The sequence below is a fragment of the Dendrobates tinctorius genome, unplaced genomic scaffold, assembly GCF_039654945.1.
Source record: "Dendrobates tinctorius isolate UK_male_01 unplaced genomic scaffold, ASM3965494v1 ptg000004l, whole genome shotgun sequence".
NCBI lineage: Eukaryota > Metazoa > Chordata > Amphibia > Anura > Dendrobatidae > Dendrobates > Dendrobates tinctorius.
The window spans coordinates 22,992,474-23,020,178 of record NW_027361672.1 but is presented as its reverse complement, the minus strand read 5'-3'; the positions used below and the strand labels follow the sequence as shown (position 1 = coordinate 23,020,178).

Here is a 27,705-nt window from a genome sequence, read left to right as displayed (position 1 = left end):
CTCCACTGGTGACGTCATCAGCCTAACACTGTGAGTTCTGGCAACATTTGATCTCTACAATGTGTGTGCTTTCAAAACTGCTATTCCTTTATCACTGAGCCTTGTTTGGCAATTATCAAGTTAACTCATTCTCTAGACATAACCACTGACACTGAACCATCTGCAGACATGGTTCTAACCAAGGGTGCTGGTGCTGGTCATTCTAGCAGATTTCTGGCTTGTAGATGAGCATAGTCTCTCTTTTATTATCAGATAAAATGCAAAAAGGCGCAATAGGGTCTTATTCGCGTAAAACAAGCCAAGGTAAAGGTATAAGCGCTCACAACCACTAAAGAGCCTGTAATCCAGATACTTCAGCTTTCCAAGATATTGAACAGGAATAATTTGCCAGGAAGACTGCACTTACTGGAATAATAAGTAATAAATGCTGATTTATTTTCAACGCGTTTCAGAATCATACCTACTCCTTCTTCAGGACAACCTCACATAAAAGCCATTATTCCAGTACGCGTAGGTTACTTCCCTTTCCCTGGCAAATTATCCCTCTTTTATTATGACAGAGACATGGATAGGTGTTGTCTTGCTTACACATCTTTTAGGATCTCTCTTTAAAGGGTTTTTTTCCACAAACAAAGTTTCAATTTAAGTTGATTTTAATCAATACATCTTGGAATAATAATAATTTCCACAATTGGACGTGCCTAAATAAACACATCCAGGACACGGCCATTACACAGTACACAGCAGGGGCACATTGATAAGATTATCTCGGCACAGGAACATTTTATTTAACACATCCAATTGTGGAAGTTATTATTATTAATCCAAAATCTATGGATTAAAATGAGCTTTTTTCTTGGGAACACCCCTTTAATCCTTATATTTCTCATAATAGCCCCCCTAAGTCCGATGACAGCTTTATACACCCTTGGATTTCTTTCAAACAGCTTCATCAGGTAGTCATCTGGAATGGCTTCTAATGAGGAGGCATGCCTCATCTGGAGTTTATTTCAGAGGAGGCAGTGACTGGTGTCATACACGAGGGTCGCTATGTGCATAGCCGTGATTGCAATGCAAAATAATAGTGAGTGTTGGTCTTGGGCAAGCTATTTGTCCAAGGCAGACTTATGCCATGGGCTTTTATTTTTGAAACGGACTTCATGATGGTAGTGGGGAGGTCCGTTTCCTTCCCAGACGGGTTTTCCATATGGCCTACGGCCACAGGTTCCTTGTAAAAATCCCTGCAGCTGAAGTTTGGGTATGTCAGTTTTTGGTTTGCAAGCGAGCAGAGCAGGAGGCTCTGCAGAGCTCAGCCTGTGTGAGGTAACATGGAGCCAAGCGAAGCCAAAAGTCCTGGCTCCCCTCAGCGTAGCACAGTAGTGCAGTCGCCCATGGCAACTTGTCTCGAATGTTGACTGTCTTGTTTCCTGGCTGTGATCTGGAGGATGGCGTGTGCTGTTTATTTCTGTGAGTTTGGACATTAAATACGTTTTGCTTTGAACTTTGCTGGGTCACTGCCTGTCTGTAACACTGCACCAACCCCGCTGCACTACAGCACGTCCAGGACATTTAGAGAGCCCAAGGTATTTTGAATAGCATTACGATTTTCCTTGATTTTATTTTTTCTTTTTTACAAAATGTTCCATTCAGGAAAAAATGTGTAAATTATGAAAAGGTACAAAATATATGAACATACAGAACTCTTCAGTAAAAGTGTGATTAGATGTGGGAAATGTCCCTGTGAGACAGTACATGTTGGAAATATTTTCCCACAATATGATATGGAAAGTATCGTATTGTAATGTAAAGCAAATGGTGCTTTTCAACACGCATGTCACTTTGCATTTTACTTCACCTCTTTTTGTCAACATAAGGCTCCTCTGGATTGTGTACTGTACTGTTAGAAATGTAGATACGTGATGTCACGGGTTTACCATGACAGAGAGGGTCCAGAAGACCACCGCGTCTGATTTTACGTATGCCTGCACTTATTAGAAGCACGTCTCCTTCATATGAAATGGTGCAGGTTTCTGTTAGCAGTGCATTGGTGAAACTGTTAGAGTCTCTGAACCCTCCCTGCTTGGATGAACTCAACTGTGCAGTATTGGCCAATTGGCCACTCTCCTCTGCTATATACTGTATATTTGCCTCTGGCAATCTGGAATGCCAGTGTTGGTCTTGTACTGCCTGGTGTGGAGTGGAGGAGTCAATTGTTTTTTAGAGGCGTTTGGAGTGTTGATCTGTGACTGTTGCTTGGACTTTTTGGCTGTTTGGAAATCCTCTTCCTCTATTTGGTTTACAATCCATTTCTCCCTGGTGTTCCTCTGTCTGTGAGTGCCTATTTGTATGATAGGCATTTTTCCTTTTATCCCTGTACGCCCTTCCTTATTTGTGTATACACATACACAATTACACCCCGCTTTCCTGGATGGGGAAGGGGTACAGATATAGGGCTGATTCAGGAGTTCAACAAGGTACGTGGCCTCGGCGTCTCCACCATCAGAAGTAAGTCGGGGAGAAGAGATAGCTAGGGCGCCCCTAGCATTAGGGACAGGGAAGGAGCCCCTTGCTCCAGGTATTCCAACAACAGAGTTGTGACACCTGAATTTTGATCCTGTGGTTCCATGACTGTTGCTCAAATCACCCTTGAAACACTTCTTTCCCCTGTTATTTAGGAGAATGAACCTGACTTGATATCAGATTCTCAATTATTATTCAATATGGAGCAGGGAGCTATTGAGACAGATTCAGCGCCATCTTTGTGAACGATTGCATAGATGAGAATGCATCCATTGAGTTTTATTGAGGCAGGGCACTGTCTAGGTGGACAGCGCCAATGCCTGCTACTGTGATAAATTTGGTGCATTTTCAGAATGTCTAGTTTAATCTTATTGATTTTAATAAATTTCCCCATTTAATTGCCATTTTTTAATATATAGTTAGATTAACACATAGCCTTTACCTTTACTATGAATTAAACTGTGAAATTGTGTCTCAAGATGACCATACCTCTAAGGCATCCTTCACATGTACGTGTGGCATCTGTGTTTTTTTTTTTTTTCTAAATTTCACGGATACCACACATACCCATTATAGCCTATGGTAACCTTCACATGTCTGTGTTTTCACATGGGTTTTTTTCTGATAGCATGGCCAGCACAAGTCCATGAAAGCCACATACAGCATAGGATGGCATCTGTGTGCCGTTCATGTGCTGTTCGTGTTTAACATGGAAAGTATAGGAGAAGCTTTATCCATTCCAGAAAATCACTTGAAGGCACACTGATCCAAAACACTGATGACGCCGCTACTGGTTTTATACGGACGTGTGATGGGGCCTAAAGCAAATAGATGTGAAACTCGTCACTCAGAGAATATGGAGGACTGAAGTATTTTATTTAACGTTTCGGTCCTATAACTGGTTTGACGTTGCGTCTACTACAGCGCTAATGTCATTTATCCTTCACTCTGTACTATCCGCCCCATTCTGATGAAGGTCCAGGTATAGGACCAAAACATTAAAATTACTTTTGATCTATTGGTCTGTTTAAATAAAATTCTTCTGTTCTCCACATCTGGTTTGGGTGCTGAGGTTTACATCTGTTTACTATTCTGGATTGGACCACCTTCTAGCATTTTCAACGTACCACATATTATTGCATACATATCTGAAAATCAGTCCAATTCTTGACAGATATATATATATATATATATATATATATATATTTTTTTTTTTCCACATTTTTCCTTATATATATATAATTTTTTTTTTTTTTTTTCCACATTTTTCCTTCAGGTGAAAGACCCTTCAAATGTAACCTATGTGGAAAAGCTTTTAACCAAAAGGGGGCGCTGGCCACACACATGGTGAAGCATACAGGGGAGAAGCCTCACGCCTGCTCTTTTTGTCCAGCCGCCTTTTCCCAGAAAGGCAATCTCCAGTCTCACATTCAGCGAGTTCATTCAGAGGTAAATGCACAGCCATCTAGTTACTGTCTATTTTCAGACTGATCTGACAAAAGTGGCAGAAGGAAATGCTAGGAATAATGACTTGTGAATGGTGACGCGTTAGTCATTCCGCAGCATTTTCTCTAGTGTACACTACTGCAGCAGTTTAGTCTATTTTGCATTGATATAGACATGAATTATGGTACTGTACTGGGAGGTTTTGACGGCATTTTGAGTTGTTGACATGGCGGGTGTTGGCAGTCTAGTAAATACAGTATAATACAGCGGTGAATGAAAGTAGTGGAGAAAATTCTATTTTTATTATACATTGAGATTTTTCTCCATTGTTTGATCAGTGGACCAATTTGAAGAGCTCTCCTAGAGCCACTATGCTAGGCTCCATCATCTGCTCCTTACAACCTCACTTTAAAGGGAATTTGCCACCAGGTTTTTGTCACCCTATCTGAGAGCAGCCTAATATAGGGGCAGAGACCCTGCTTCCAGTGATGTGTGACCTACTGGGCTGCTTACTGCAGTTTTGGATTGAAATCACTGTTGCGCTGAGTGTATTGTGTCTGGTGTAGCAGAGCTGAGTGTGTTATGTCTGGCGTAGTAAAGCTTACTATAAGTGTAGATCTGTCCCAGCACAGAAATCGTAGGCACAGTGGCAGATCGAGCTGTAAAGATGAACAAGCACCTACAGAGGAGAACAGAGAATTCACCTATATGGGTGGGATAGAATAAAATAGGGAATAGTACACATTATCTTTTCTATTTTGCACATGAAGCACACAGGCAAGAGAGGTATGAGATTCAATGGCTAGCACACGATAGGTACGGGCAGGGCCGGACTGGGACTAAAATTCAGCCCTGGCATTTGAAGTTACACAGGCCCACTAGTCACATGGTGACTATATAATATCTTTGTACACTTGTAGGTTACAAGAAGTGAGAGGAGATTAACACGACTATATAACATGTAGTCACAGCTGTGCCCAGTATTTCAGCTCAGTCCTATTTATTGCTTTTAGGTACAGTACTCCTCCCAAACCTCTGTCCCCTTTTGTATGCATGATTACAGAATTCCTGGCAGAACTGCTCTCTATTGGGCAACCAGACCCCCTGGTCATAGCTGCCCCTATCATACCCCCCAACTTTTGAAGAAGGGAAAGATGGACAAAGACTGCGGCGCGCGTACACCTCGTACACGCGCGGCTCCACCTCGTACACACACACGGCTCCTCTCCGTACACCTGGTACACACGCGGCTCCTCTCTGTACACCTCGTACACACGCGGCTCCTCTCCGTACACCTCGCACACACGCGGCTCCTCTCTGTACACCTCGTACACATGGCTCCGCTCCGTACACCTCGTACACACGGCTCCGCTCTGTACACCTCGTACACACACGGCTCCGCTCCGTACACCTCATACACACACAGCTCTGCTACATCCACACTGTAAATCCTGACCCCACACATACTTACCTCAACCAGCACCATGACAACAGCAAAGCAGTCTTGCAGACACCAAGAGGCAAGGCTGTGCGCACAGGACCTGTGATGAGGTCACAGGAGGGGCGGAGTCAGGGGGGTGACATGATCGGGGGGTCTGGACAAAGGCTCCTGATCATGTGACCCCCTGACTCCTCCCCTCCTGTGACCTCATCACAGGTCCTGTGAACAGAGCGAGCAGGCAAGCGAGTGCGACGCTGTGAGTGGCTGCGGGGGGGGGGGGGGAGTCTCATGCTAGGGCGAGGATGGGGTGCGTGAGGGGGGCGTGGCGGCAGGAGTCACAGTGGCCGCAGCAGCTGGCAAGCGGCCTGATGATCGGGCGCTGCCGCCCGCGGCCCACGTGACAGCGGCCCAGCGGGAAAATGCCCGGTTGGTTATATTGCCAATCCGGGCCTGGGTACGGGGGTATGGTGCTAGTGAAGGAGGCTCGTGAGTCCCACATAAATGTCTATTAGAATCACTGCACACATACACTTAAGGAGTATTTGCTTATTAGTGGAATTTATTGAAAACAAGTGCTCTTATAGTGATTGCGACAGAATGACGTTTCGGTCATTCAAGAGACCTTGATCACATAAGTCGCCTTGCACAATGTAGTGGTTCATGAAGGATGTGGTCCTTATGATCAAAATAGGAACAGTGAGTATGCCCGTAGTAGTTCTGAACTAAGGGCTGTCCTGAATTAGGTAATGGTCACTTATGCCTTTAGGTTAGCCAGGATCAGAGCGGTCGCTCTATGTGGGGTGGTGGCAAGACGGTGGAGTGTGTTAACACTCAGTTGTAGCAAGGAGTGATTCTAATAGACAGGCAAGAGAGGTAGAGGCTGCAGATAGATGAGAAACTAGCAAGTAATGGGGGGAGGAAGGAGGTGGATACTTAGTGCAATTTGCTAAACTGCTGTAATACGTTTGCTGAACATTTTCTAAATATCAGTTCAGCATGTCACTCAATAGATACAATTTTAATTTTTTTTAACAAAAGCCTGTTAGTACAAACCCTTTTTCTATGTATCCCATTAAGCTTTTTTCCTCTCATATTTTAGGTAAAGAATGGAGTTACTTATCACTGCTTAGATTGCAGCTGTGTATTCAAGAGCCTGGGCAGTCTCAACACTCATATTAGTAAAATGCATGTATTGGGAACCCAGGCTGCACCTCAAACCCCCGGAGCAACATCACATGTGACTATGGTAAATTGATGGCTTCTTTATGGTTGTGTTCAGTGATTTTATCATCGGTACTAACTTGTGCACGGTTCTGTGTATGTGTCAATTTAAGACGCTTTTAAAAGGGTTGTTTAGCATTACACACGTCCACATTAGTAAGACACTGCTGACCTTCAAACCACTGGAGCGTCACATCTGGCTATGGTAAATTGCTGATCTCTCATTGTTGGGTTCAGTTATTTTATCATGGGTACTAATTTGTGTACGGTTCTGTGTATGTGTAAATTTAAGATGCCTTTAAAATGGTTGTTTAGCACCACTCCCTTCTACATTAGTTAGTGAGCGGCACTGCTGACTTTTAATTTTACTGGATAGAGTAGGTCCTAGAAGGTATGTTGAGCATCATCAGCACTGCTCACTTTCCGATGTGTAAGTAAATAGCACTTACATACTTAACCACTAGGGGAGAAAGTGGTCCAGAAAGTATTTTAGAGTTTTAGCTTTTCTCTGTTTTCTACGAACTTAGATATTTGTAGAAAAAAATCTGGATTGTCATTAATCATTAATTAGTTAATATCTCTCTTTTAAGGAAACCTCACAGCCATCTGCAATATCTGATGGAAATCTCATGCAGCCGTCTCCTGATGAAAAATGGAAAAATGTAAGTACCATAAATTTAAAATAAACTCATGTTATAATTGTCTTTCTTTTTCCCCAGTTTCCTTTTTTATGCGTTGTGGACTGCTGGCATCAAATCGATGTTTTATAGATTAGTGGCTTTTCTATTTTCCAAGGTCTGAGAAGAAATGAATTTCTGCGTTGATTAAAGTTTTACTGCTATTACAGTCAATCATTTGCTTCGTCTATTCTTTCTAGAAGTATTCATATCCACTTGCAATCATGCAAATAAGTGACATTGTATAAAGTTTTCTTGTAGTCTCATTTCATGGTAACTTCCTTCTCATAACTTTTCTTCCTTTTATTCAATACATAACCATTACTTACAGGACTATGCATAGCCTCCAGTATAATAATCTGAGAATTTTTTGCCGTTTTTGGATTCTTTTCATTTGCTCCTTTTTTATGTTTACCTTTTTTCCGCTTTTATGGGCAAGAATTGGGAGTTTCAGATGTTTTCGGCTGATTCATCAAGAAACTTTTTTTTAAAATAAGTCTCTAAATATTTTTGTGCAGATGTACTTTATTTTTCTCCCTGGAGTTATTTTTGGTACGTCTGAAGTTTTCTGCATACACTTTGTGACCGGTTAGAGGATCATGCTGCTTTTTGTGCTTTAAAAGTCACAAAACAGGTTAAAGGCAAAAATAAAGAGCGTTTTTTTATTTTCCGCAAAATTTGTAATCCACGTGTGCCATTTTGAAGAGATTGGCACAAAAAACATTAAGGAGTACCACGAGGCAAAAAGTAAAAAAAAAAATTGCAATGATGAATTGGACCCATTGTGTCCACCTAGAGAATAAATACAAGCCAAATGGAAAATGGAAGATAAGGGTGTGAGTTAAAAGTGGGAGTAAAAGTTTTATTAAAAATTAAGTTTTCCTTAGGTGTGTTTTATTTTTCAAACACTAACTGTACAACGAGTCACAACCTAAATATTACATGCCAGGAAATGATGGCAATTGTAGGGAAAGAAAGCTTAGCTGAGGTCCGCATTTTGTTATTTTACCCAGGTTTTGTTCAGCCTTTTTATTCTAGCCATGGATAGTAAGGAGAGCTTATGAGACAAAAATAATTGCCTCTCTGTGATGTAGATGTAATGTCATGGGCCTATTCTCCACAACATATAATGCTCTGCTAACAAATGGTGGGATTGTGATCTTTGAAGAGGCTCAAGAGGTTTATTTACCGATGACTTGCTCAGGCTTCCCGCCATACAGATTTGAAAGATATTGGCCAAATGACATTTGGACGGATCATTCGGCCAGGAGCTCTCATGCCCACCTCTCCCATACATGAGCGCTCACTCTGCCAAGTGCTCCTGTTCTCTATGATAAACCCACTGCCAGACTTCTCCGGTGGTAGCTTATCTCAAGGAGAACAAAAGGACCTGCAGTCTGAAATCAGACATGTGAGATCCTTAACCTTCCCAGCAATCATCTGTCGGGGGCCAACAAATACTTAAGACTGTTGACCGAACCTATCGATATCGTTTAATATGGGCAACATTAGTCTAATTTGTATGAGGGAATAAAGAGAAAGCTAACATATCAGGAAAGAGAAGGGTTTACGGAGCTTTGCTACCATCAGTGGTTCATCTTCTCCTTAATTAGAATACTTTTGGGAATCAGGAAAGCTAAGTAGCCTGTGAGGAAGGTACGCCAATAACGAGAGCCTGTAATATTTATATATATTTGTATTTGTAAGTGCTACAAAATCAAAGTCAAATGGATAACCCCTTTTAAGATTTGAACCCGATCCCCAATATGTTTCTGCTTATAATTGACCGCATAGATTTCAAGATTTCTTGTTCTTCGATGTGTGTATTTTAACTGTAATGGAGAAAGTTTTTGAAAGTTTATTTTGCTCAAGAGAGATAATACATTGGATATTCGTGGTGTTATATTATGGTAATCCAGGAGATTATATAAGGGAAGCATAAACCATGTGTTGAAAGGTTGGGGATTCTTCGAGAATTTTTGTGTAATATTTTTATATGTGAATTTGAAGTCGGCTTCATTGTTTAAGATGTAGTATTTCATGTGAAATCTAGCTGGGTTATATTCATATTTATTTATGGCCATGTTCACACAGTATTGGTAAGTATTTTACTTTAGTATTAGTAAGGCTATACCAGGGGTGGGTGAAATATACAGAAGTGGTGAAGTGTTTCTATACTACCTTTCCTCCTATTGTTCCTCTTCTGGTTTTGACTTACAGATACTGATGTGAAATACTGACCAAATACTGAACGTGGCCTAATAGTAAGGATGTAATGTCAGTATTAACATTAGGTAATTCATGAAAATTAGAGGTTGTGGCATTTTTGATAGGAAGTTCCTGTTGAAATATAGATGATGGAAACACTGCGCCATATTTTGGGAATACTCAATATTACTCCCATTTCCTCCTCCATTTAAAAACCCATTTAATTTAATCCCAGATCTAGCTTTATTCAGATTAATTATACATGCCATACCAACCCATCATAGGATAGGATTTTAAAGTGTTTGTTTCAAAATTAATCTTCAGAAGCACACCGCTTCCTGGCTTGCCAAGCGGCAGTGTGGTCCTCATTCACAGTTCAGACCAACAGCATTGTCGCACTGCTCGTCCAAGCTGTGACCTCGCCAATGCTGCAGCATTGAAGAAGTACTGAAGCTGTGCAGATTCAGATAGCATCAGTGCAGCACTTACAAGCTCTACAGGAAAGATCTTGTCAGCACTGTGCTTTTTACCTATTAGACCAGTCACCTCTGCAGTTGATCCTTAATCACTGGTTGGTATACAATAACTTAAAAATCCCTCTGTCCTTTAGAACAGAAAGGATTTCCCTACCAAGGATGTATCTCATACGTACTTACAGGCTATCAACTCATTTGATAAGACCGTATGAAATATAACACTGTGAAAAAGTTTTAAGCATGTGTAGATAAAAAAAAATGGTGATGGTACTGTCTGATGAAAAAGTATCTGCATGTGGTTCCCAGCATTGAGGACTTGAAGAAATGGACAACGATGATAACTTCAGTCACAATGGAGTGGTGCCAGAAGTGGTCTTCATGGAAGAATTGTGGCCCAAGACCTTGCCTTCCGCATGGAAACAAAGGCCAAGGGACTCAACGATGCACAAAAACATAGGAACTGGAGATCAGAAAAATGGCAGCAAGTGCTCTTGTCTGATTAGTCAAAATGTGAAATATTTGCCACATAAGGGCTAGAAAGTGGTGCAATAATGAGGGTCTGCAACCAACAGTGAAGCATAGTGGAGGTTACTACCATATTTGGGCTGCATGTTAGCAAATGTAATTAGGGATTTAGCCAGGAATAATGGTGTCCTCATTGCTGACAAATACATGCAAATACTTATCCATCGTGCGATACCATCAGGGAGGTGTCTGATTGGCTGCAAATTATTTTGCCTTAGGACAACGTCCCAAAACATATAGCCTGTGTTATTAAAGGGAATCTGTCATCAGATTTTACTCCCCTATGTGAGTGCAATATGATGTAGGGACAGACACTGTTTTCAGTGATGTGTGGCTTCCTAGGCCGCTTGTTGTCATTTTGATAAAATCCCCGTTTTATCTGTTGCAGATCTACCAGTTCTCTGAATGCTGAGCTCTATATAACCATGCCCACATCACTGACAGGTTTCTTCCCATATACAGTGGCAACTTTCTGTGTTCACACTGCACATGGACAGAACGCTGTCAATAAATGGTGCTGGCGGCGTTATACTGAGCGCATGAATATGCTTGATACCTGGCAGCAGGTTTACTAGACCTCTAATGACAATCTGCTAGTGATAATATAGTGATTTTTCTTAAGCAGCCCAGTAAGTGACACATCTCTGGGCCTCTGTCTCTATGCTATGCTGCTGTCAGATTAGGTGGCAAAAACCTGCTGAAAGATTCCCTTTAAGCACTATCTTCAACTGAAAGAAGAACAGGAAGCCTTGGAAGTGATGGTATGGCCACCACAGCCCTGATCTCAACCTCGTCATCTGTCTGGGAGTATATGAAGAAACAGAAGGATTTACACAAGCCTATAGCGCAGAACATCTGTAGTTAGTTCTCCAAGATGTTTGCTCCCTGTCCAGTTCCTGTAAAGACTGTGCGCCTGTGTACCTAGAAGAGTTGATGCTTTGATGCGGGTTTGAAGGCAAAGTGTGGTCGCACCAAATATTGATGTATCTTAAGGGGGTTTTACACTAAGCAATATCGCTAGCAATATCGCTAAAACGTCACTGGTTTTGTGACGTTATAGCGATATTGCTAGCGATATCGCTATGTGTGATACTTACCAGCGACCGGCTCCCCCGCTGTCCATCGCTGATCGCGCGAGAATGTCCGGCTCCATTTCTCGTCGGGCGCTTCCTGCTGGGCTTCCTGCTGTGACGACGAGCGACGCGTGGACGCGGGCGGGAGGACGCAGGATCGCTGTGTGTGAATGGTAAGTATCGTGCGCTGCGTCGCTGCTGCATCGCTGTGAGATCTTTCTGTATGAAAGCTCACTAGCGATCATTTAGCGATGCACCAGCGATCCTGACCGGGTCGGATCGCTGGTTGGATCGCTGGTGCATCGCTAAATGTAAAAGGGCCTTTAGATTCCTTTATTGTTCATTTATTTTGCATTTTGTTAAGTGAAATAAATGAACGATTTCCACTTGTATTTTTGAAAGCATGCTTACTTTTCAGCATCTATTTCCACACCTACCTAAAGCTTTTGCATAGTACAATACATTGTGGTTATCCGATCGCAGCTATAGCATCAGGGCTCATTTTAAAGCTGGGATTCTCAGAATCATGGCTATATTCATGATTAAGACAGAGATATGAAGGGTTAAAATGAGAGCTGCATGTGTGTCTATTAGTGATGAGCGAACACCCTTAGATAAGGTGTTATCGGACCATGCTCAGGCGCTAACCGAATGTCTATGGCGTGCTCGAAAATGATGTTCGAGTCCCCGAGGCTGCATGTCTCGCATGTAGGGATTGCCTAACAAACAGGCCATCCCTGCATGAGTTGCGGCTGTCGAACAGCCACGAGACATGCAGTCGCAGGGACTCAAACATAGTTTTCAAGTACGCCGAAGACATTCGGTTACCTGCTGAAATGCTGATCTCTGCAAGAGCAGTATGTGGACAGGGAACCATTAGCCATTACTCTCCTGACCGGAGCGTGACAGCTTGTGTTGTATTTCTCAGTAGCTGTCATGCTCGGGACAGGAGAACCATCGGCCAGTCTAAGCGTTGCAATGTCATTATCGTCTGTGATATACCGCTGTCTGACTGCGCCCGAAAATTTGAGATCCAAATGGTGATCCCGTCTCGGCCTTATAGAGGACATTTCCAAACTCTGGAGAAATAACACTACAGTAGTTTCCAATTTCTCCTTTTGAAAATGAACAATTTGAGGCTAAAACTATAATTTAATGGAAAAAAATTGAATTGTTAATTTATTCATTCTAGTTTGCATTATATTATGGAAAGAATGTGATGGGTTAGCGATCTTCCTAAACATTAATTTGAATGGTATGGTGTATGTGTCTGGGGGGTTAATATCTAAGGCCCCAAGGTACCTGAGGACCGAATCAATTTTTGGATTTAATATAATTTTTTTTGTTTAGTAGTTTAGGTTTTAGTTGTCGATGCTAAAAGTAAAAAATAGTCCTGGTGTTATGATCCAGACGGGGTTTTGGTTCTTGTCTCTCCTTTCCCCGTCTGGTCATGTCAGGGATTAACTTTCTCTGCCACATTCTGGTGTTGGGTCTACTATTTCTCTGCACTGAATCCTGCAGGCAGTGTCAGTTATATTTCCTGCCAGCGGCGTGTGTAGTTGGCTCTGGTGAAACCCTGATTTGGTCTGCTGCGTTTAGCTGTCTTTGCCCGTGTCTGTTCACTCCTCTCTTACCCGTCCCGACTCTGTCCCTGTGTGTTTTGATTCCCCGGTACTCGACTCTGCTTTGGCTCTGACCTGATTCTGTTCCTTCTTCTGGTACTTCTGCTACTGACCTGTACTGACCTTTTGGCGCTCCTCTGACTCTGTGTTTGGGATTCCCCTTGGTACTACGCTACTCTCTGGTATCGACCCGACTTGTCTGACTTTTCTGCTGCCCCCTGGTAGCCTATCTGCTATTCTGCTGGTCTGCTCTGGGCAGGATTTCAGCCCTCTTTCCACTCTGCTGTCATCTAGCAGAGTTTGCAGTTACCTGCAGTGCTTCAGTGTGACCCCCTGGCTTCCAGAGGTGAAAAATTTTAAAAAATAAAAGAAAACCTTGACACCAAAAGGTTTAATAACACGTAAAGGGTCATTCCATGGTAACTTACGTTACATTTACAAGCCAAAAACTGAGTTAATAATGGCTACAGCCTGTTCTTTGAAGGCAGGCACAAAAATTAGTGAATGTATATTGTACATTAAACTATTCTCAATAGATTTCAACACAGTTTGATTTTTCAAGAATACAAATTAAATCCAAAATAGTTTTATTACTTGGTAACTTACGTTACAACACAATGGATGGTAACTTACTTTACAATTCCATTACTTCATATGAGAAGTAAACTTATTGTAACGTAAGTTACTAACTGTGTTGTAACGTAAGTTACCATGGAATGACTCTAAATGGCTTGTTATCGTACAAGCTTTTTGTAACTTGATCCATTTATGATTATGAGAATAACCCTTTAGCAGCAGCCCCATCATCTCAAGTTCAAAACTGGAAAACATCCAAAATTCCTCCGATATCTGATGTTATAATTCTGAAAACAAAAAAAAAAAACAACACGTTTTCCCATTACAAGCAGCGATGGGCTAAATTACATTGTTTTTCAGATTGCCGGCCTTTAAAATGATAATTCTATAAAAGGTGGAACAAATTTCTCTACAGCACCTCCGTAAATCTGGCAAACCGCTTATGTAGGTAGTATGGGGTATTGCTGTTTAAGGATTTGTTTGTATGATGCCATATCTGTAGACCTATGATGACATTATTTGTAGATTTGGGGTTGTCCAGGAAGTACTTATTTGACGTGGTATAAAAGTTTGGTCAGATTTTGCCAATGGGCTTGTAAAAGTCAAAGCTTTGGGTTTTTTTCTGTAATTACCAGTAGTTTCCTTTAAAATTCTCCCCCACCTTCCGATTCATAGGAACCGTTAATTCTGATGATCATTGGGATAAGTAGCAGCTGGAACTTACATTTCAATTACAATTGTCCTAAGAGTCCGAATGGTAGCGCCAGTTTTGGGACAATGTTTCTACTTTCTAATCCCATCCATTCTCATCTATATACATAATAGAGTTACATAAATCAGAATTGCTCCTTGAACAGTTGGTGCGCACAGCCTAGCAAAAAAAAAAGGATTAAATGTGTTTTGAAAGGCAAAAAGTCTCGCGGAGATAAAATGAAACTAATATAGGAAGGAAATGGCCATAGCGGGTGAGCTGCGGATGAGTTAATTTGTCAGATCCTTTTTAAGTTTGAATTTGGCCACTTCATACCCTTTTCTGTACTTTTTCTCTTCATTTTTACAGAACCAGTATAGTCTACAAGGCTTTAGTCGTAGCGTTTTGTCTATTTGTGAGATTTTCTTCTTATTCTGACAACACAGAAGTTGGGTTTAATTACTTCTGTTTTTACCGGCAGGCAGTAGTTTTTCGCCCTCTACCAGCTCAGACAGACACGGCAAGCCTCTCGTCAGTTGGGCAGCAAGGACAGCAGACTGTCGTGACCGACGTTATCGAGCAGATTCTGGAACTGGCTGAGCCAGTGTCCATAGAGAATCACCAGAGCCAACAATCGGGGCAACCATTGAGCATTGCAGTGGGGATTAATCGAGACATTTTGCAGGTGAGTAGACAAGGTGTAAGTGGTGAATCAACATGGTAGTAAAGGCGTTTCTATCCGTGATTGGCAGATATCTCTACATGCACAGTTATACAGAGAAAACTGTCATTCACTAAATAGGACTGCCCACTGGACTCATGCATACAAACTCCAGGGATTTCAATGACTAAAATGCAAGATTTACTGAATGTTTCCCATTAGAATATATACCGTATGTATTGTGGATGATTGGCTCACATATCTGCTCCTCGAGGTAGACACAGGTACACGTGTGGTTAAAGTCTCTGAGTGGTTTATTGCACTATAAACCGAAAACCTAAAATGGTAACAGAAAAAACAGCCTGTCCGGCTCAAATAAAAATAAAAGTTCATAGTCGGTCCTACCCAGGTCCTCTGGGCCAAGACATATGGCAGCTCTCGCAGGAGCCAGCAGTAAGGAGGCTTCCTACCTCCCCACAACACAGACGGAGGGAAAAAAAACTGCCTGGACATTTATTTCTCCAGCCACACTCTTGAGGTGGAGATATGGTGAGTAGGCGTCTCGCCCATCTCTTTACCTACTCACCTAAAAACCCGCCCATAACATGGCCGCTTAACTCCTTCAGCACATAGCATTCTGAAAAGAAACTGATGGGTTTCTAGATCACGGAGGAAAGCAATCTCCGTGACACATATCTCCCTTAACATACAGTACCAGTGACCTTGTCACAGTATGTATCAATCTGATCAGCTCCTTCTGCTCTTTAATATTTTGAATAAAGACGAAATACCATTTTTAATATGACAGGTTTCCTTTTAAAGGGAATCTGTCACCATATATATCAGCAAGGATAGGTGTGTGTAGGTTTTATGATCGTAACTTTTAGTTAGTCAATTAAAATGGAGGCTTAGCCTATAAAATCACGAACATAACATATAATAAAATACATAAATATAACACATATGAGGGCCCAGATATACCAGTGCAATGAAGACATTTTGTTTGGTTTGTTCTCACCCTTAAAGTAGCCAGAGGAGGCCTTTCATGGATTTAGGAGGAGACGATGACCATGCAGGAACCCTAAAAGTCCCTGTTGTCCCCCATGTGAGATCTCCCATCCTGACAAGGACAGTACCCAAGTGAGGCCCTTTACTACTAGAAGTGTCCTTAATGTTCCCTTTGGACACGTTTCGTGCACCTGTAGGGTGCTGAGCCGGGCTTGGGGGTGGTCCCTCTGTATACCAAGCAGTGACGTACAGACACAAGCTGGAGGCAAATTTCGGGTGCAACAGGTCCAAGTTTATTCTCTCTCTCTCGCCGTCCGCCAGACGGCCTCACAGCACACCGCACTTCTCTGCACAGCTCTCCTGTTACAGAACACCTTGCGACACCGTACTTTCTCCAGGGACGTATATGTACGTACCTTCCCCTTTACACTCTGCAACGCTTCTGACAGCTCCGTCACTGTGGCCGCCGTAGGCCTGTGCACCAACAGTAATTTTACTGGTCAAACGTTCCAAATATGGTGTCCTACACCCGGAGCCTCGTCTATACTGCGGTACTTTGTCAGGACCACCCCCCTGACTTCCTTTCTCCTCAGTCCCCCTGGTTAGGTTTTCCTCACAGTGCAACAACTGTCAGTCTCCTCGTCACTTGAACTCCCCCTGGGGACTGGAACTTTCTGGAACCCTCCTGCCAAATTTATAACTTTCCCGGCTCCCTATAACTCCGTCCCCCATGATCAACGGTTTCTTAGCCCTAAGCTGATGTCAAGTCCTATGCTCACACTCCTCCCTGCCCTCTAATGTCAGTTCAAGGTACTGCACGTCACCTACACTTTCCTAGCTGTTTTCCCTTTTTAAATCTGACCAGTCAGTCCGTCCGTCAGGTCACCTTCCCTACACTCCCCCTTCCGTTGTCTATTGTCGTCCCCGACAATCTTACTCTCCTACTCTTCCCTTCTGTCACTTTTCACAATCTGGTACGCCATGATCGAGGCCTTACACCTACCAGATCATCGCCGGCGCCCGCCTTCCTTTTCCTGGGGTGTCCGTGGTGTCTGGGACCTGACCTAGGACTACTGTCTGCTTCACATCTTCCATCTCTTTGTCTTTCTCTTAGCTACCAGTCATGGTCGGCGTCCCGGTCTCCCAGACCCTCTCAACTCATAGACCCCTTCGGTCTCACGCTTCCTTCGGTCACACAGACCTTCCCTTACCCGGACCTGTCGCATTTTCTTGTGCATATCATACATCAGAACAACTCTATAATATCACAAGTACCCCATATTCTTACATTTTTCTATTGCTTGTTAAAACCAACATATAATAAACATAAACATAACAGATTTTCTCCTCCCCCTTCCTTTAACATGGACACTTCCTCTCTCATCACATCCCCGCTTTGCCAGGCTTAATACAAACAAAACCTCAACTTTTATATTAAACTTCTTTTTTTTTCCATTAACTTGGATGCAAACTGTCCTTGTGATTTGCACAACGGTGCAACGAAATTTCGAAAGTTCAAGCCACCTCCTAGTGGCCGGCAGCGAGGGGCACCACAGCCGTGGAGCTCCCGGGATGTAAGGAGTGTTGTTGTGAGTTCATTTTCCCCTTCATTACTGAGGCCCGAGGAACTCCCTCTTCTGGTTAAGAAAGGTAGTGAGCCTGATTGTCAAACACCTGAGGCTGATGATGAGGACTGGCTGAGTGGAGTTACGGACTGGATATAAGGTTGCCGACGCCCTTCTTCCCTGCGGGTGATTTCTCTGTGGGATCCTTGGAGATCAGTCTGAATTCCTGCTCCTCCAAAGCTAAGTTTGCTGCTCGGCCTTTTGCTTTTGTGCTTTGACTTTGTTTTTGCTTTGTTTTTCTGGATTTCTGCCATTCCCTGCTGGGGTGTGCTGAATTCATTTAGCTCTGTCTTCTGAAAATACCTGAGTGCTGATTCAGTTTTTGAAGCCTAGCTGCTTCAGGGCCTTTTTCATATCAGCTGGTTGGCTTATGTCTTTGATAGGGTTTTGGCAGATTGCAGACAGCAGCCTTCCTGTCCTTTCCTATCTAGGTAGTTTTGGGGCCCCATCTTTCCTCAGTCTATCTTTCTGTCTGTGTTAGTATTTTCATCTTGCTTCACCGTCATTATATGTTGGGGGCTGCCTATAGCTTTGGGGTCTGCTCTGGGGCAGTTTAGGTTTCCCCTTTCGTTCTTTAGGCCTATGTATTTCTCCGGCTGTGATTGAGGGGTCTAGGGCATCGTAGGAACCCCCCACGGCTACTGCTAGTTGTGTTGATAGGTTCAGGGGTCTGCAATCTGATAGTTGCCAACTTCTCTGGTTTTCTGGACTTAGCTTGTATTTCTGCTTTTGCCTCCTACGGTGACTCATTCATAACAGAGTGTCCTGTGAGTTCTTTCTGCGGGGGCTCATGACCTTCGAATTCAGCAATCACAGCTACCGCGTAGTAGCCGCGGGGACAGTACTCTTTGTAGTACGACACCAAGTCCCCCTCGTGTAGAGCCCGGCCGTGACGAATAGAGGCCACATTAATATAAACCTTCTGGCCGGTAGCCAGATCACGTATGAACCCATACCCCCTGGGTATATTCGTATACACGAGCCGTCCCATAGATCGTGTCACCGTCATGCCAGCCTCCCCCTTTGCATGAAGCAGGTTCCATACTTCCTGTTCCCTGGCTTTCTTCTTTTTTACCACTTCTGCGACCCAAACGGAGGGTCCGGTGTAAGTCCGGGAGTCCGGTGGGCGGGACTTAGCTGGTGAGGAAAACAGGGCCAAGGCGGCTGGTGATGTCTGCAGCCCAGCAGCCGCTGGGGCCGGGTGGCAGATAGGGGCAGACAGGTTTTCCGGATGTTCGGCCATAGGGCCTGACAAATAGGCCGCAGCCAGTTCCAATGCCAGCATAACCGCGGCCGCAGGGTGGACTGCATCCGAAGCTTCAGCCGGAGCCGGCATAACCGGAGTAACAGCTGGTTTCAGGGAGGATGTCGTCACTTGCAGGGGGGACGCAACAGCGTCTTCGGGAAACAGGCTCCGCACTGGCGACACCGGGTGTGGCGTCACCGGGCGGGGGGCTGGGAGTGGAGGCCCCATTCAGCTCCGCATAGACAGTGGGATCTTCCTTGGCCAGACTTTTGGGATCACAGGAGGCCGCGCGCTGTGGCTGAGTGGTGGGGGCCGCTTGCGGAGCTCTCACTTTCCCCGGCGCCGCGGTCTCCGTCACATCTTTCCGCGGCTGCTCCCGCAGTCTCCGCTCTTCACCAACCGGTAAGGCTGGCCTCCAGGCCCAGAGGTTCCGCGGAGGGGCTCTCTGCTGGTATCTTGGGCGGCCGCTCCCGTGGGATCCGCCATGGCTCCGCTCCTCCACCTGAGACCGGACTGGCTGTTCGTGATTCCGAGGTATAGATCTTCTGGCGGAGCTCGACCTCCCGCCGCCATCGCCACTCCAGGCGGCCGATGCCTCTACAACCGCAGTGTCGCATCCAGTCCAGTGGGCAGCAATCGAATGGCGCCAAACAGCCGCAGACAATCTTTTCCTCTGTGCCACTCCCTCTGCTTGGTGGGGCGACAGCAGGCCTTTCCACCCACTTGTCAGGGTCCAGTATGTGGGAGCATCGGCCTCCTGGTACATATCGCCGTCCCCAAGGGTACGTAGGAGGGTGCCCCAGTCCATTGGGGACAACGGCAAACACCTGGATCTTTCCTCTGCGCTGAAGCAGCACCGCCATCTTGCTCCGGACCTGGTACCGCCCCGGATCCTCTGCTGGCAACGCAGATACGCCACAGCGCTCCCAATTTGTAATCCACAGGTTGGTAATTTGTAATCCACAGGTGTTTATAATCCACACAGTGCAGTCCAAGTCCGTTCCCATTCCTCAGAGGCAGGCCTGCAGCAGAAGATATTGTATTAGTGGCGTTGATCCTGCCGACTACGCCAAGTGTAGGGTTGCTGGGCCAGGCTGGGGGGTGGTCCCTCTGTATACCGCGCAGTGACGTACAGACATAAGCTGGAGGCAAGTTTCGGGGGGCAACAGGTCCAAGTTTATTCTCTCTCGCCGTTCGCCAGACCACCTCACAGCACACCGCACTTCTCTTCACAGCTCTCAGGTTACAGAACACCTTGCGACACCGTACTTTCTCCGGGGACGTATATGTACGTACCTTCCCCTTTACACTCTGCGACGCTTCTGACAGCTCCGTCACTGTGGCCGCCGTAGGCCTGTGCACCAACAGTAATTTTACTGGTCAAACGTCGTTCCAAATACGGTGTCCTACACCCGGAGCCTCGTCTATACTGCGGTACTTTGTCAGGACCACCCCCCTGACTTCCTTTCTCCTCAGTCTCCCTGGTTAGGTTTTCCTCACAGTGCAGCAACTGTCACAGTCTCCTCGTCACTTGAGCTCCCCCTGGGGACTGGAACTTTCTGGAACCCTCCTGCCAAATTTATAACTTTCCCTGCTCCCTATAACTCCGCCCCCCCATGACAAACAGTTTCTTAGCCCTAAGCTGATGTCAAGTCCTATGCTCACACTCCTCCCTGCCCTCTAATGTCAGTTCAAGGTACTGCACGTCACCTACACTTTCCTAGCTGTTTTCCCTTTTTAAATCTGACCAGTCAGTCCGTCTGTCAGGTCACCTTCCCTACACACCTGTTGCAGGGGACTCCTCAAGGGAATAAAGGAATATATGGTGGTACTATTAAGAAAGTGGTCTTTACAAGGGGGGATCTAAATAGGGTCCGGACACCCTTTAAACTGGAAGAGAGCTACACGATACGGCTACTTTCACACAACAGGTTTTTCCGACAGGCAGGATCCAGGTTTTTTTAGAAAAACCGGATCCGGCGAAATCAGGCGCCGGAACCGGTTTTCTTTAATTGAATTGTATTAGCGCCGGATCGCGCTGCATGGCCTTCCGTTTCTTCCGGTTTTCGCTGGATCTGGCAAAAATTTTGATCCCGGCATCTGGAAAATATGTCTCTAGTAACGTTTTTGTCTGCGGCGAAAAACCGGACAGCGCCGGATCCGGCGCTTCCGGCTTTTTTGCCACAATGGAAGTCTTAGGGTGCCGGAATGCGCCAGATCCGGAAAAAGACGGATCCGGCCACCGAATCGGTTCTTTTAAGCCTGTGCATGCTCAGATCCAATAGGCCAGCCCCCAGGAAACAGATATAAAGCTGCTATACAGATTCGGCAGAAAAATGGATCCGTTAATTCAGTTTTCCAAAATTTACGCCGGATCGGTTTTTTGTAAAAATAGCTGGATCCTGCCTGTCGGAAAAACCTGATGTATGAAAGTAGCCTAAGGGTATGTGCACACGCTGCGGTTTTTGCTGCGGTTCCGCTGCGGTTTTGGCCCTGCGGAACCGCAGCAGTTCCGCAGACATGGTACTTTACCATGTAACCCTATGGGTTTTCAAAACCGCAGTGCTCACGCTGCGGTTTTTTCCGCGCGGGTTTTTTTCCGCAGCATGTCAATTGTTTCTGCGGATTCCGCTGCGGTTTCACACCTTTAACATAGTAGAGGTGTGAAACCGCAGGGCAAAACTGCAGGACAAAACGCAGCAAAACCGCAGGTCACTTTACCTGCGGTTTTACCTGCCTTTCCGCGCGGAAAAAAACGCAGCGGAATCCGCAGCGTGTGCAGCACATAGCCTAAGGAGGCTGAGTTTTTAGACTCATTGAACGGTTAAAAAAACACCCCTCATCAACTGATCTTTATTGGTCACATTTGTTTATGAGAAATTTGACTAACTGCAGAATTTTGTCTTTTTTGATACTGTCATGTTAGCAAGCTTTAGAAAACAGCGGACTGTCATCAATCCCAGTTGCTCCACTTCCTGGCGATCCCAGCCAAGGAAAGACAACCATTCAGGAAATTGAGTGTATATCAGGTCATCAGATAGATTGTAATGACCAAGGGCCTGCGCTAGAGCCCGAAGATCAGGATAAAGTGGAGAAGCCTGAGAAAAGAATCTTTAAGAAGAAATCTACTTTTGCACAAGGTAAAGCATTGATGGGTTTTGATGTTGGGTTTCATTAAATGTTTTGCACCATTTGCTTTCGATAACCTCACTGATGCACTGCTTATTACTGGCTGCAGAATGAGTTAACTGAGAATCCATTAGTCAGCCCGCTATGATGGTCTGAGGGGGGGGGGAGTTTGTAACTTTGTCTTTGTCTTCTAAGATACTGATTTATGACCACACAAAAGTTGAATAAGCAGCACACAAAGAACCTGTAAAAGACAAACTGCAACATTTCTAATTTCAATATTCCAATTATGGAGCAACTTTTCACCTAACTCTGCATTGTACCATTCCTCTCTTCTTCCTTTTGGATATTTATAAATGAACTTACAACTGGGTGTCATCTGCATCTAAGGCATTTCATTCAGCCAACAGGAGCCTGCTTTGTACTGATGAGGGGCAAAAACTACAAAACAGCGCAGTCTGCACTTTGTTTTCTGGTTTGGCTGCTATGAGCTGCTTTAGATATACTCTAAAATAAAAAGTCTCTAGATTCAGCATTGCTGGTGAGGAACTATTTTTATAGTGCTTTGAAGAAAGCACTATATTGTAATCCGAACGCTGCTAACTTATTCTTATTATTCAGTTGATTTCCGCAATTAATGCGGCCAGAACCGCTACATGCACAGACTCCGTTGAGGTGTCGTTTCGAAGCCAGCGTCCATGAGTGGTGTGCTAAGTATTTTTCGTGTCGATCGGATTTGTAGTTTTTGCACAATTTGCGTTAGAAATTTTTTTTTCCCATCATTGGAATGCATTGTCTCAATGCTTTTCAATGGGGAATTGTTGCCACAGACAAAACATGCCCTGAGGCGATTGAAATGGCAGTTAAGCTCATTGATATGCGCAGGCAGACCCAGTTACTATGCCAACGCCTACGAACTATACATGACCTCTCCAGGACAGAGTTTCTGGCAGATAATATCAGCTCTTAAAGCGAAACCCACAGCACAAATGCAAATCTAGCTTCATCACATGACGCACGCCCCTGAGAGAGAATGTGCGCCAAAGTGGATTTAGATGCCCAGTGAGCCAAACTAGCTCTTAAACGGCCGACGCGCCTAAGTGATTCTTAAAGGGCCGGGGCACCAAAATGAGTCTTAAAGTGCCGGCGCGCCAAATCAAAAGCTGAGTGACCCCAGGCTCCAAATCGGAGGCTGAGCCACCCCGGCCTCCAAATTGGAGGCTGAGCCACCCCGGCCTACAAATCGGAGGCTGTGGCCCCGCCCACCAAATCGGACCCAGAGTGGCCCCGCCCACCAAATCGGACCCAGAGTGGCCCCGCCCACCAAATCGGACCCAGAGTGGCCCCGCCCACCAAATCGGACCCAGAGTGGCCCCGCCCGACAAATCGGACCCAGAGTGGCCCCGCCCGACAAATCGGACCCAGAGTGGCCCCGCCCGACAAATCGGACCCAGAGTGGCCCCGCCCGACAAATCGGACCCAGAGTGGCCCCGCCCGCCAAATCGGACCCTGAGGGGCCCCGGCCACAAAATCGGACCCTGAGGGCCCCCGGCCCCAATATCGGACCTTGAGGGCCCCCCCACAAAATCGGACCCTGAGGGGCCCCGCCCACAAAATCAGACCCTGAGGGGCCCGCCCACCAAATCAGACCCAGAGGGGCCCCGCCCACCAAATCGGACCCTGAGGGATCCCATTCACCAATTCAAGCCCTGAGGAGCCCAGGCCACCGAATCGGATCCTGAGGGGCCCCAGCCACCAAATCAGACCCTGAGGGGCCCCACAGGCCAAAGTGGCCCCTGAGAGGCACCCACAGTTAAAACGGATCCTGAGTTGAAAGTCTTGCAGGGGCAGCAGGCAAGTCTCTCTTAAAGGGGCAGCCCGGGCACCATTTCAAAGCACTATCTGTACTTCCTTCAGGAAATACACATCTAGTTATTATTCAGTTGATTTCCACAATTAATGCGGCCCGAACCGCTACACGCACAGACTCCGTTGAGGTGTCGTTTCGAAGCGAGTGTCCACGAGTGGTGTGCTAAGTATTTTTCGTGTCAATCGGATTTGTAGTTTTTGCGCAATTTGCGTTTGAAATTTTTTTTTTCCCATCATTCGAATGCACTGTCTCAATGCATTTCAATAGGAAAATGTTGCCACAGGGAAAACATGCCCTGAGGCGATTCAAATGGCAGTTAAACTCATTGATATGCGCAGGCACACCCAGTTACTATGCCAATGCCTACGAACTTCACATGACATCAGCAGGACACAGTTTCTGCCAGATAATTTCAGCTCTTAAAGCGAAAGCCACAGCACGAATGCAAATCTAGCTTCATCACGTTACGCATGCCCCTGAGAATTTGCGCCAAAGTGGATTTAGAAGCCCAGTGAGCCAAACTGGCTCTTAAAGGGCCAACGTGCCAAAGTGATTCTAAAAGGACCGGCGCACCGAAATGAGTCTTAAAGGGCCGGCGTGCCAAATTGAAAGCTGAGTGACCCCAGGCTCCAAATCGGAGGCTGATTGACCCCGGCCTCCAAATTGGAGGCTAAGCCACCCAGGCCTCCAAATCGGAGGCTGATCGACCCTAGCCTCCAAATCGGACCCAGAGTGGCCCCGCCCACCAAATCGGACCCAGAGTGGCCCCGCCCACCAAATCGGACCCAGAGTGGCCCCGCCCACCAAATCGGACCCAGAGTGGCCCCGCCCACCAAATCGGACCCAGAGTGGCCCCGCCCACCAAATCGGACCCAGAGTGGCCCCGCCCACCAAATCGGACCCAGAGTGGCCCCGCCCACCAAATCGGACCCAGAGTGGCCCCGCCCACCAAATCGGACCCAGAGTGGCCCCGCCCACCAAATCGGACCCAGAGTGGCCCCGCCCACCAAATCGGACCCAGAGTGGCCCCGCCCACCAAATCGGACCCAGAGTGGCCCCACCCACCAAATCAGACCCAGAGGGGCCCCACAGGCCAAAGTGGCCCCTGAGAGTCACCCACTGTTAAAACGGATCCTGAGTTGAAAGTCTTGTGGGGGAAGCAGGCAAGTCTCTCTTAACCCCTTCACGACCTTTGACGCCACGTAGGCATCATGAAAAGTCGTGACAATACGACCCATGACGCCTATGTGGCGTCATGAATTGATTGCCCCCCTGTGGGTTGGGTGACCGGAGTCACTGAAAGGTCATCCGACCCGCACACAAAGGACCCTTCAGTTAACACCTGGGGGCGTGGCTTAGCCCCCATGTGCCTACGATCGCTCTGATTGGCTGTTAAAAGTGAAACTGCCAATCAGAGCGATTGTAATATTTCACCAATGCAAATTGGTGAAATATTACAATCCAGCCATGGCCGATGCATCGGACATGGCTGGAGACCGAGACCCGACCCCCCCCCACACCGACTGACGGCACCGATCGGCTGCCGCCACCGTCTAACGGCACCGATCGGCAGCCGCCATCATAATCTGCCCCCCGCCTTCCCTCCACCCTCCGATCACCCCCGCTCACCCTCCTTTGTGCCTCCGACCTCCCGCTATCCGTCCCGGTGTCCCGCCGTCCAGCATCATGGGCGCTGCCATCTTGAAAGATGGCGGGCGCATGCGCAGTGCGCTGAATCGAATCTGCAATGCTGCAGATTCATTCATTTATTTTGATCACTATGATAAACTTTCATAGTGATCAAAATAAAAAAAAAAGTAAATCACCGCCCCCTTATCACCCCCATAGGTAGGGACAAATAATAAAATAAAAAAAATATTTTTTTTTTATTTTTCCATTAGGGCTAGGGTTAGGGCTAGGGTTGGAGTTAGGGTTAGAAATAGGGTTAGGGTTGGACTAAGGGTTAGGGTTGGAATTAGGCTTAGGGTTGGAATTAGGGATGGGATTAGGGTTAGGGTTGTAATTGGGATTAGGGTTGGGGTTGGGATTACGGTTAGGCTTGTGGTTCGGGTTAGAGTTGAGATATCGTTAGGGGTGTGTTGGGATTAGGGTTGTGGTTAGGGTTATGATTAGGCTTGGGATTAGGGGTGTGTTAGGGGTGGAGATAGAATTGAGGGGTTTCCACTGTTTAGGCACATCACGGGGTCCCCAAACGCGACATGGAGCCACCATTTATTTCAGCCAATTTTGCGTTCAAAAAGTCAAACGGTGCTCCCTCCACTTCGAGCCCCGACGTGTGCCCAAACAGTGGTGTACCCCCACTTATGGGGTATCAGCGTACTTAGGAAAAATTGCACAACAACTTTGGGGGTCTAATTTCTCCTGTTACTCTTGGGAAAATTAAAAAATGGGGGCTAAAATAATTATTTTTGTGGAAAAAAAATGATTTTTTATTTTCACGGTTCTGCTTTATAAACTTCTGTGAAGCACTTGGGGGTTCAGCGTGCTCACCACACATCTAGATAAGTTCCTTGGGGGGGTCTAGTTTCCAAAATGGGGTCACTTGTGGGGGATTTCCACTGTTTAGGTACATCAGGGGCTTTGCAAACGTAACATGATGCCCACAGACCATTCCATCAAGTCGGCATTTCAAAACGTCACTACTTCCCTTCCGAGCCCCAACGTGTGCCCAAACAGTGGTCCCCCCACATATGGGGTACCAGCGTACTCAGGACAAGCTGGACAACAACTTTTGGGGTCTAATTTATTCTGTTACCCTTGTGAAAATGAAAAATAGCAGGCTAAAAAATTATTTTTTGAGGGAAAAAAAAATATTTTTATTTTAACGGCTCTGCGTTATAAACTTCTGTGAAGCACCTGGGTATTCAAAGTGCTCACTATGCATCTAGATAAGTTCCTTAGAGGGTCTAGTTTCCAAAATGGGGTCATTTGTGGGGGAGCTCCAAAGTTTACGCACACAGGGGCTCTGCAAACAACACATGGTGTCCGCTAACGATTGGAGCTAATTTTCCATTCAAAAAGTCAAATGACGCTCCTTCCCTTCTGAGCCATGCCGTGCGCTCAAACAGTGGTTTCCCCCCACATATGGGGTACCAGCGTACTCAGGACGAACTGGACAACAACTTTTGGGGTTCAATTTATCCTGTTACCCTTGGGAAAATAAAAAATAGCGGGCTAAAAAAATCATTTTTGAGGAAAAAAAAATATTTTATTTTCATGGCTCTGCGTTTATAAACTTCTGTGAAGCACCTGGGGGTTCAGAGTGCTCACTATGCTTACTACACATCTAGATAAGCTCCTTTGGGGTTCTAGTTTCCAAAATGGGGTCACTTGTGGGGGTTTCTACTGTTTAGGCACACAGGGGCTCAGCAAACGCAACATGACGACCGCAGAACATTCCATCAAAGTCTGCATTCCAAAATGGCGCTCCTTCCCTTCTGAGCTCTCCCGTGCTCCCAAACAGTGGTTCCCCCCCACATATGGGGTATCGGTGTACTCAGGACAAATTGCACAACAACTTTTGTGGTTCAATTTCTCCTGTTAGCCTTGTGAAAATAAAAAATAGCGGGCTAAAAAATAATTTTTGAGCAAAAGAAAATGATTTTTTATTTTCACTGCTCTGCGTTATAAACTTCTGTGAAGCACTTGGGGGTTCAAAGTGCTCACCAC

General features: G+C 45.6%; 1 protein-coding gene across 3 annotated transcripts in view; it reads left to right on the top strand.

Annotated features, from left to right (window-relative positions):
• Positions 1-27,705, top strand: part of ZNF236 (zinc finger protein 236) — a 235,408-nt gene that overhangs the window by 45,964 nt on the left and 161,739 nt on the right. For all 3 annotated transcript variants that reach the window (XM_073566497.1, XM_073566490.1, XM_073566480.1), the window contains exons 6-10: positions 3,797-3,969; positions 6,507-6,653; positions 7,219-7,290; positions 14,958-15,161; positions 21,943-22,156. In XM_073566497.1, coding sequence (XP_073422598.1) covers positions 3,797-3,969; positions 6,507-6,653; positions 7,219-7,290; positions 14,958-15,161; positions 21,943-22,156 — 810 coding nt within the window. The remainder of the gene's footprint in view (positions 1-3,796; positions 3,970-6,506; positions 6,654-7,218; positions 7,291-14,957; positions 15,162-21,942; positions 22,157-27,705) is intronic.